General features: G+C 42.7%; 1 protein-coding gene across 1 annotated transcript; it reads left to right on the top strand.

The window, feature by feature from the left end:
• The first annotated feature begins 1,534 nt into the window (after positions 1-1,534).
• Positions 1,535-5,415, top strand: LOC146557746 (protein c-Fos-like). Its single transcript, XM_085246431.1, has 4 exons — positions 1,535-2,381; positions 2,924-3,139; positions 3,728-3,835; positions 4,035-5,415. Exons 1-4 carry the CDS (start codon positions 2,253-2,255, stop codon positions 4,755-4,757), a joined length of 1,176 nt encoding a protein of 391 aa, XP_085102557.1. The 5' UTR covers positions 1,535-2,252; the 3' UTR covers positions 4,758-5,415.
• Positions 5,416-10,931: the final 5,516 nt, after the last annotated feature.

The following is a 10,931-nucleotide window of genomic DNA, read 5'->3' as shown; positions in this document are numbered from 1 at the left end:
GAAGATCGTGTGTAATCATGAGGAGGAGCCACATCAACAGAGAAACACCAAACCGACTTTTTCGGCATCGCCTGTGGAGACGGAACGTGCACACGAACACGTCAGGGGCCGTTCCCGGAAACGACGTCGGAGTGAGAGCTCTGAGTGTTTTCAAGTCTCTGACAGTCCTCCCCTTTCCTCGGTGTCTGCGGGTCAACGGAATGGAACGGGACACCAAACAAGCCGTTTACCTTGAGCGGTGTTTGAGTTCTGTTTGAGTGGTTGGCATGAAGGTTGCTGACCTGCACTGTTTGAGTGACCTGGTTTTTGCTAGTGTTATTTCGTGTTGGAATGATAATTTAATCGAAATAAAATTATAATAATAACAATAATAAGAAGAAGAAGAAAGAAAGAAAGAAAGAAAGAAAGAAAGAAAGAAAGAAAGAAAGAAATGCAATTTCTAAAAGAAAAAATATTTTTTTATATTGCTGCTTTTGAAAGTATTTAAACTCTCCGGTTATCTAATAGCTGAAGTTATTTATTTTTTATCGCTGCTCTTTGGCTCCTCAAAGGAGAACAGTTCACTAAAATGACCGTGAACTTGGATGCCAGTGGATCTAAAAATAAACTCCACAGTCTTTGCGCATTCACGCTCAAGTTGCTTTGAAGAAGACAACTGTTAGAGATGTGCTGAGAGGTGAGTATTGTTCGACCTTTGAACTTCGTTTTGTCCCAGGCCGCTCAAGCCGACCACCAATAGTGATGTGCCGGTAAATAGGGCCCAAGGCGGGGGGTTGCCACTGCCGGGAAGTACCCGGGAGCACAGAGCAAACAGGGGGGGAGCCTCTCACTCTATCCAGCGCTTATCCCTTTCACTTGGGTGGATTCGTGAGGTCACATGAAACCTAAATATAGCCCAATCCAGCCCGCAAGTTCTTGTTATGGGAGCAGAATTAGGTTATGCGGGAACATCAATTAAAGCCCGGGCTTTAATTGGTGCCGATAAACTGCATTACAGTCTGTGAGAAAGTAAGTCACGTTGCTCCTGTCTAGAAATTATATCAGTCACTGGCCTTCTTGAATTCTCCGATTCCCTCGTGAGTGTGTTTTGCACATCTGCGGCTGCACCTAATTGCCACCCTTATATGGAAAGGTGGGTCAAATCCTTCGCATCCTCAAACTAACGCCTGTGCGGCCATTCTTGGCGCAGCTGATGACGCTGATATCAGGTACAACATAGGGTCAGTCTCTGAGAGCTTGTTTTACTTTCTTTTTGCGGCAGTGAGTGAGTGGGCCACACACAGCCCGGCAGCGTCCGTCTGCGCGCTATCCTTGTGCCACAGCACGCCCCCCCTCTCCCCCCTCTCCTCCCGGAAATACCATATATGGCTCGACCGGTCCATCGGCGATTGGCTGCTTGGCTTCAGCGACAGTTCTGTTGCTGGAGCTCTATTCATATGTAGAGACAGGTGAAAGGCAATGTGATACGTGAATGACACTTAATTTTGACGGCTTATAAATAATCAGACAGTGTGCTGGAAGCTTTGTGAAAGAATTAAATTAATGCCGGATTTTATTTTGTGTCTATAAATAGAAGTTGGAACATTAGTGCATAATCATTGTTCTAATGTGGACAGTTTGGAGGAGAAAGAATCGGGGAAGCACCACACTGGCTATTTTAAAACCATTTATTAATGAAGCCTATTACACTGCCTCCACTTTCCTTCTAAAGCATTGAGAGCTCGTGTTACCGTGAAAGCCCAGAAGCATTAAACAAAGGGTAAATGTCGAGAACATCTGAGGGCATGACGGGAACATATAGCCTGTGATGCAGATGCTGCATACATGAAGTGACGTAGATCATTCATGGCGGTGGGCACCTTTTGGAGGGAGGGGTGCCACTTTCTATGTGCACACTTTTTAAAAAAAACCATTTGAGTTCTGATAATAAGCTGAAATGAAACAATGGGTTAGTGTTGATTTTTACGCACTTCAGTGATTTGATTGTTGAACTGTAAAAAACCCCATCTGCTAACCCCTTTCTCCAGTCACTTCTCCCTCGGTGAAATGGTTCGGTCTCACCACACAGATTTCATTCATAAAATTCCAGCTCACTATAAAAGGCGGGCCTCTCCACTATGTGCACAGTTATGAACCTGGCAAATGGAATATAGGCGTCCGGGACATCCGTTTTCTGTCTAGCACAGACTGACTGTTCAGTCTCTTATGCGGTGATTTAATTTTATTTTGAATTTTTATTTTTTAATGAAACCATGCATCCAGACTCCAGCACTGAGTTCGACTTATCGTCCAGCTGTAGCACAGCATCGCCTGGCGGGGACACCCCTGGGTGCAGTCAGCATCCTCCTGATTCGCTTTCATCATCAGTGGACAGCACCAAGGTAGAGCCGGATCTCATCATTACACACACAAAAACCTGATCACAAAGCGTAATCTTGTGTTTGACGCATGCGGGTGATAGAACTGCATTCCTCAAATTCTTCACATTTTTATGAAGTCCTTTTCATGCACTGCATTTCCCCTAGCAGGATTACTATCCCGTGTTGGAAAAATGACTAGAAAAACATGCGTATCTCTGTAGAAAATCCCTAAAAAATACCCCAACAAACAAACAAGCAAAAACAGCGCAATGATATTATTATTTAAATAAAACTGTTTGTACTGCTGTCTGCTTCACAGTCTTCGTTGCAACCTTTTTTTTTTAATCTATCATAAAAACTGATGAGGATGCGAGGCTGGTTCTGAGGTGTTTACAGAGAGCAGATTTTTTTTGTCTTCTTTGACATTCCTTGGACAAATGATTGATGTAACATTTAAACATTGCTAAAGGTCAGCCAATAACGTGGTCACCCATTCGTCAGATACGCTAAATTAGTATTTTACTGCATGCATATGCATGTCTGTCTGGTGTGGGTTTTTCCAGGATACTGAGACCAGTGCAGCAGCCTCCTTTGTTCCGACTGTGACTGCAATCTCAACATCGCCAGAACTAAAGTGGATTGTGCAGCCTACAGTCATCACATCTGCCTCTCCGTCGCCCTGCCGTGCAAAGCCCAAAACTCATGCAGCGACCCAGTCGTCTTCCCGGCCAGGTGCAAACAAGGCGAGAGCCAGCAACAGGAAAGGGCCGAAAGAACAGGTAAAGAGAAGAGAGGGGTGGGCGGTGATGCTGATGTGTCAATCAACCACCAGTCAATCAATCAGTCAGTACAGCGAGCAAAAGAGCACTCTGCCCCGATCCCCACACCATCCCCAACCACCTCGTTTCCACTCATTAAGCTTAATGTGAAAACTGAGATATCGCGATATTTTAGCGGGACGGGACGCAATTAACTGCTTTTTTTCTTTCCCTGTCGTGGGGAAATAAAGTGTTAGCGGATTGATCTGAATATTTTGCTGCGGGGAGTCAGTCATAAGCCGATTTGATCATGTTTAATTGGTGCAGAGCGGTTACTTTGGCGGGGGTAACGAGCTCAGCCTTGTTTATGTGCGGGATAGGAAATTGCATGCAATGCGCGTTCACGTGACTGGCTAGACCGTGCCAGTGGTGCAGCATTTTAACGCCTGAACTGAGAATCTTCACCGACCACATCAGCATTCACTGCATAGGAGATTTTCTCTCTCTGCACTTTGGCACAAGAAACGGTGTTTAAGAGCCAACTGCCGACATGGCAAGACCTAGTGGGATGAGCGTTTAAATTAATGGGCTATTTCTGATTGATTTTAGCCTTCCAAAGAGGAGGAGGAAAGGAGGAGGATCAGGAGGGAGAGGAACAAAATTGCGGCAGCCAAGTGTCGTAACAGGCGGAGGGAGCTGATAGAGACCCTTCAAGCTGTAAGTAATGCTTTGTTAAATCATTATAGAGGATTCATTCTCACAGAATACTTTGCATACTTCCAAAGATGAATAATGTCTCAGTTCACAACAGCGAAGCAGAGCGGTAGAGCCACATAGGTTTTTTTTGTTTTGTTTAGGGTTTTTTTTGTGCTTTGCTCATGCTCTTTTCTTTTCTCTTTCTCCCTCTTTCCCTCAGGAAACTGATACTTTAGAAGAAGAAAAGTCCACCCTGGAGACAGAGATTGCCAACCTGCTAAAGGAGAAAGAGAGACTAGAGCATGTCTTAGCTTCTCACCAACCGTCCTGCAAACTCTCCTCAGATGATGACGGCAATGGTGATGATGATGAGGGGGATGATAAGGAAGATGATGTTGACACAATGCTGCAGGATCCACCGGACTCCCCGCAGCTGCTTTCCATGTTAGAGAATGGAAAAACCCCAGAGAGCAGCACAGCTGGAGAAGCCCATATTGGTCAAGACATGAGCAGTGTCCCTTGCATCCCTGCTGCAGCCATCTTGGGAAACTCCAACATCCTTTTGTGTTCCAGCGCAGAAGAGGAGGCTCTGGAGGAACTGAAAGGAGATGACTTGGATGACTTGGTGCCCAGCATACAGATGGAAGTGACGCCCGAGACGGCCGCATCTGTCCCTGACATACTACAGAGTACTGACCTGAGTGGGCCCTTCTGCCTCTCAGACTGGGAAACCCTGTACAAGTCCGTGGCAAGCGACCTTGAGTCTCTGAGCACCCCAGTCATGTCTTCCAGTCCCACTTGTAGCAATTACCGCACAGTGTTTTCCTTCAATCACTCCGAGATTGATTCCCTGGCTGACGGTTCCGAGTGCCTCAAAGGCAGCCTCGGTGCATCCGAGTTAATGAAAGATAGTCTTAACTCGCCCACACTCCTGGCCTTGTGAATGCAAAGAAGTTATGCAACAATACTGTATTCTAACCAGCCAGCAAGCTCCAGTCGCTCTCAAATAACCTTTTGTAGTGTGAGTTTCGATGTCGTGCATATACCTGAAAATCAGAGATTGTGTAGACGCAGTGTTTTTCTGTGACTGTAAACACGGTTGAGTTCTTCCATGCTGTTGCTGCAGTTGTCTGAGATGAGACCTTGTGCTAGTAAAATGCATGCAAATACAAGTCATCTGTAATCCAAGGAGAGATTGTATTGTGTTGTTAAAAAAAAAAGCTCTGCGTGTGGTCTGAAACGAGATCCTGCTGAGTAGCTTAATATATGTGTAACACTGTTTTTGACAAAGCTGTGATGTAACAAGTGAATTATAGAAGGATACTAATATGTAAGTGTAACATCTTGCTGTAAGGTGCCCCCCCTCCCCCCGTCTCCAGACCTGAACTGACATTTCCTTTTACATTTGTTTTCCATGAAAAACAAGATCATGCCATGTATTTTATTGAGATGTATTTTATGACATAGTTTATTTTTTTACTTATGAAAATATAGAGATGCAAAAAAATCAACAACAAACAAACAAAATCAGAAACAAAAGAAAACTAGAAACTAGATATTGATAAAATATGCTGGAAATAAAATACCACAACTGCAATTAATGCTGTGCTGCTGTTGTTATTGATTTAGGAGCATTTATATGAATAGATAGTCGGCACCACAGCCTTGCTTAGTTGGTGACTTTACATGAAGTTCCTCAGCAGATGAAGAAACCATGAGATGCCTTAGAAATGTGGTGGGAGGGGGACGAAGAACAGCTGAACACCTTCAATGCAAACTTCATCTGTAATAAAACTGCTTTAAACCCAGTTTAAATATGAATCTGACCTACCAAACACTCACTAAAACGTCAGAAGAAGAAAAATCCTAAATTTAAGGGTGGTATTAATGATGTTCTCGTCTCAGTATCAATCCATAAAGACGGCATTGCGCCTATTTCTGGCTTCGGGATTACATAAAGGAGACGCGTCGTGGACGGAGACGTGTTTGAATTGAGTGGGAAGCAGCGCAAACAGCAGGTTAATTATTTATTCACAGCCTTCTCTCTGCTCCACTATTGTCACGGCCAAGGGAATCCGAGCGCACACACGGCAGCGCAATGCGTGCTGTGCGTGACGTCAGCACGCGATTGCCGTTTCGTTTCAGTTCCTTTGACCATATTTGGGTAGTTGCAGCTGTTTTGTATCCATAGCAACGGGTGTTAAATTTCGGAGCTGGAGAAGAAACAATCCAGAGGAGAGCGCGAGCCTCATTAAAGACCAAGTTTCTCATCAATTAAGGAGCGGGTGGTCACGTGACTGACGATAAGCGGTGCAGTCGGTAATTTAGAGGTGCTGAGGCATTTCTCGGAACAGCAAACGAAGGGTTTAATGAGGGATAAACCTGCTGGGGTTTGTCCTTCAAGGAGAAGATAGTGTTTCAAGCTTGCAGTAAGCATGTTCATCCCAGAGGATTACTTTTTATCCTTTTTTACTCATAACACAAAGTCCTTTGCAACAAAGCACACGGCTTGCATGTCATGCCTTAACAGTGAACGGTGCAGTTCTTCTTTTCATCAGTAGGGGTGGCTACAGCGAGAGCAACAGCAGAGCAGAGAACTTGTCATGTAATGAGGGCTGCAGGGCTTTCACTTCCCCCTTTGAATACCTCAGTTGTTACGTTTGCACAAACAGACCTAACCAAATCGAGTTGTTCATCTTTAGAAGTTATCAGTGATACTTAGGAAAGCATGCGATCTGCCTGATATATAAAAATTATCCTTTATTTAAGTCCTCTTACTGTAATCAACATAGCTCAGTTTTAGTGTATCTGCTAGGGTATTTGTGGACTTGAAGGGACTCGGTTTACAGCATGCATATTTGGTTGACTGGTAAATCTAAGCAGGCCACAGGTGTGGATGTGAGAGTGCAGCACATCTCAAAAGTATTCGCGGTGCTTTACTTGTTTCACATTTTGTCATGTTGCAGCCTTATTTAAAATGGATCCAATTCATTTTTCACCTCAAAATTCTACTCTCGATATTCGCTTGAAATTCTCGCAAATTTATTAAAAATAAATGTACAGAAGTATTCACAGCCTTTGCCATAACACTTAAAATTGTGCTCAGGTGCCCCCTGTTTCCACCAATGATCTTTTAGATGTTTCTACACCGTGATTGGAGTCCACATGTGGTCAATTCAGTTGATTGGACATGCTTTGGAAAGGTACGTGCTTGTCTATATAAGGTCCTCCTACAGCTGAAAATGAATGTCAGAGCACAAATGAAGCCGTGAAGTCCAAGGAATTGTCTGTACACCTCCGAGACAAGATTATACCAAGGCACAGATCTGGGGAAGAGTACAGAAAAACTTCTGCAGCAATGAAGCAAAGGCTGTTAATATTTGTATACACGTTATATTTTTGTCTTCTGTTGTTAATAAATTAATAAATTATGGGGTGTAGTGTAGAATTTTGAGGTGAAAAAATAATTGCATCCACTTTGGAAAAAGGCCGTAACAGGACAAAATGTGGAACAAGTGAAGCACTGTCAATACATTCCAGTTGCACTGTATACGAGACTTAGACAAATGTAGACAAAGTCCACATATTGGCACTGTGAAACTGACTGACATGGCATTAAGGATGAGTTATTTTATTTTTAAGATATTTTCTGAATGTTTATTTGCAACAGTGATGCATTTAAGCACAAACACTGCAATAAACTGAGGTCATTTCTCAAGAAATAATGTACATTTCAAGCTTTGCCTTGAATATGGACATGCCTGATCTGCTGCTGATGAATTGTTTGTGGCTGGTTCCGCTTTTTTAATGGTGCATAAACCAGTCTAATTCATTTGGAAGTGCCAGCAACATTCACCTTTGCAGATATTAGACAAAACTTCAGTTCAGTGTTTCTGAGGGTCCTGTGTGCTTTTCTTCACCATTTATCTCACGACTAAACTTCTTGTTCTTCTTTTTATATATCAACTGTGTGCGTGTGATGTCCTGGCGCATGGCTATTTCAGAGCGCTGACGGATGGGCCCGTCAACAGCTCTGATGCTTCGTGACTCACTCACTCCGTCCACTCCACTTGTTCCATCAAACTATGTGTGTCCAGCAGCGTGATGCTTCTCACCTCCCGAAGCCTGTTTCACAGTTGTACCATATCAGAGAGCCAGAGTTGTTCACGACCAAACTTTGTGTGTGAAATGTGAGCGGTAGGAGTTTTTATTTTAAGAGTGGGATTGAGGCCAGGGATTGCTAAGTGAAAGAAGTGGTTTTTTGCTCTCTAACTTGAGCTAAGAAAAAGTAGCAACGTCATCAGAATGAGAAGTGGTGACGCTGCAAGCATTAAAATATGTTTGCAACAACAACAGTTTTTTTAAGCATCAAATGCAAGCACAGAAATGAGCCCTTTCATTGTTATATGTTGTTTATTGGATATTTATTACTGATGCATCATGTAGCATACTGTATGTTGTACAAGCAGCAATCTTGGGAGCTTGGACAGAAAGACTTCTTTAAGTTTCTTGAATACATTTTTACATTTGATGGGGTGAGACAGTAGTTTCACCCGAAACCTCTGCTGATAACGAACCACGCCTTTTTTACACTTTGGTTCATGTGATAAGGCACATGATTAATAGTGAGTCAAAGAGCAACTTAAAGGACTGTCCGTCTTTTGGTTTTAGAACCGATGAAGCCTCTTAAATAAGAGGTGAAACATCTTTAAGAAACTTGAAGAAGTGCAGTTGCTTTCTATCCAAGCTCCTTAGACTACCATGACCTGGATGAGCACTTAAACAGACATTAGCAGTAGTATTATAACACTTAATCTGATCAAAGGTGCCTATTTATCTGCAGCACATTCATAAACCCATAATATATTTTATAAACTGCTTGATTTTGTGTAAAATCTCAGTCTATACAGCAGCCACAATGATCACATTAGAGACATTTAAATGTAGCATAAAATCCAACCCCCTTAATTCATGCATCCAAATCATTGAATTCAGGGGTTTCAATCACTTCCATGGCCACATGTGTTTAAAATCAAGCACTCAGGCATGCAGACTGCTTCTACAAACATTTGTCTAAGAATGGGTCGGTCTTAGGAGGTCAGTGAATTCCAGTGTGGTGCCGTGATAGGATGCCACCTGTGCACCAAGTCTAATTGTGAAATTTCCTCACTACTGAATATTCCATAGTCAACTGTTAGTGTTATTATAACAAAGTGGAAGCAATTGGAAATGACGGCAAGTGGAAAGTTTGGTAGAGGGGGGGGATTATGTTGTGTTTTTATTCTTTTTAGAAGTTGCACTTGACCCTTAACTAAGGGGTCAACTCTTCAGCATACCAAGAAATTTTAGACAACTTCATGGTCCTAGCTTTATGAGTTTGGGAAAGTCTCCTTCCTGTTCCAATATGACTGTGCACCAGTGCACAAAGCAAGGTCCATAAAGACATAGATGATCAAGTCTGGTGTTGAAAAACTTGACTGGCATGCACATTCAGCCCAACTTTGGGATGAGCTAGAACAGAGATGTTAGCCAGGCCTTCCTGTCCAACATCAGTGTCTGACCTCACAAATGCACTTCCCATAAGAATAGTCAAAAATTCCCATAAACACTCCTAAACCTTGTGGTAAGCCTTCCCAGAAGAGTTGAAGCTGTTATAGCTGCAAAGGGTGGGTTGACATCATATTAAAGCCTTTTAATTAAGAATGGGATGTTCCTCAAGTTCATATGCGTGCTTCTCCCGTTGGAGAAGAGGTGGGCGTGTTCAGGCAGATTCAGTCTCCTCTTGCATCACCTGTAAATGCGAGAAAAGCTTAATCCTTAAGCTCAAGTTCAATAACCTTACCGTCAAACACGTAATCTTAAACTGTCCCTATATCTAGGTGGCAAGCATAAACAAAAAACTCCCACCTGAGTGTACAGCTAAATATATTATTCACACCTCTGCCTTACTCTGACTTGTTTGAGTGTTTCCTGTGTAAAAGAGCCTGCAGGCATGTGGTTTGTTTTTAATATACTGCATTTGGGATTTGATAATAATCAAATGTTTGCATGTTAACAGCTTTATAAAGACTTAATCCAACATCTGTGCACATTTTTCAGCTCAGCTGCAGGCTGGTTAGCTGCTACTTTCCACTTATATTGCTTAGACAAAGTCTCCACTTTCAAATCTTTTCTTTTAAAGACTTGAACAGATTTGTGGAAGCCTTGTTTTTTTTTATGTGGCCATGTGGTATTTATATATGTTTCTGTGTGTCTGTGTTTATAGTTGAACTTAAATGAATTGAGCGAAACATGAAGAAGCTCGAAGGCTTTCAGGTTGGACTTATTTCCAGCGATATCAGCCCCCTGTAGTATGTCTCACATCGCTTGCCTCGGTTCCAGATTTCCATCTTTCTGTCATTCATCACGTTGCTCAACGTTTCCAGCTCTGTTATCTCACATACCTTCTTACCAATCTGTTTCCTGCTTGCCGTCATATTCCCGAGGAAGTGCTATATTTGCAGGGATAAATCAATGTCATGTGCTTTTTGGGAAAGGTTAGGTCACCTGATATGGGTAACGCTGCCAACAATGGTGCTGGTACGTGCGTGAACTCACCGTCTCCTTCCAACTGCAAGATGGCACTTTCAGTATTACATCAGAAAGATCTTGTGCTGATTCAGGAGTTTATGTTGAAATGGCTGACCTGTTCTTTTCTTGAGTACCAAACGAATAAGTTGCCACACATACAAAAATTTGGATTGTTACAGGAAGGGAAAAATGTGCTTCTTGTAGGATTTGATGCAGCATGATATGGGAGGAAGAGTAGTGTTATGATAGATGAGTCTGTTGTGAAAGAGAGATGAAGTGTGTAGTTGGCTTGATTTCTGTGAATGGAGTCTGCTAAAGCACCACATGTAAGCATTTCTGTGTGTTACACCTGCTGCTGCATTGTAAATGCTTCAGCTAGTGTACTCCTAAATGTTGGCATGTCGCCACAAGAGTCAAAGTATGAACAATGTGATGCTCGCTGAATAAACTGTGACAAAACAAGAATTTCCATTTGCTCCGGTGCTGTCAGAAAATGGGAAATGTCATTCTGTAGTAACACAGTATTTCCAAAGGCTGGCAAAACTCA

The sequence above is a fragment of the Mchenga conophoros genome, linkage group LG15 (genome assembly GCF_057382185.1).
Source record: "Mchenga conophoros isolate Kocher_MC1m ecotype Shallow Benthic linkage group LG15, M_conophoros_male_GT1.1, whole genome shotgun sequence".
In the NCBI taxonomy this organism is placed as follows: Eukaryota; Metazoa; Chordata; class Actinopteri; order Cichliformes; family Cichlidae; genus Mchenga; species Mchenga conophoros.
This window is presented reverse-complemented; position numbering and strand designations above follow the sequence as displayed.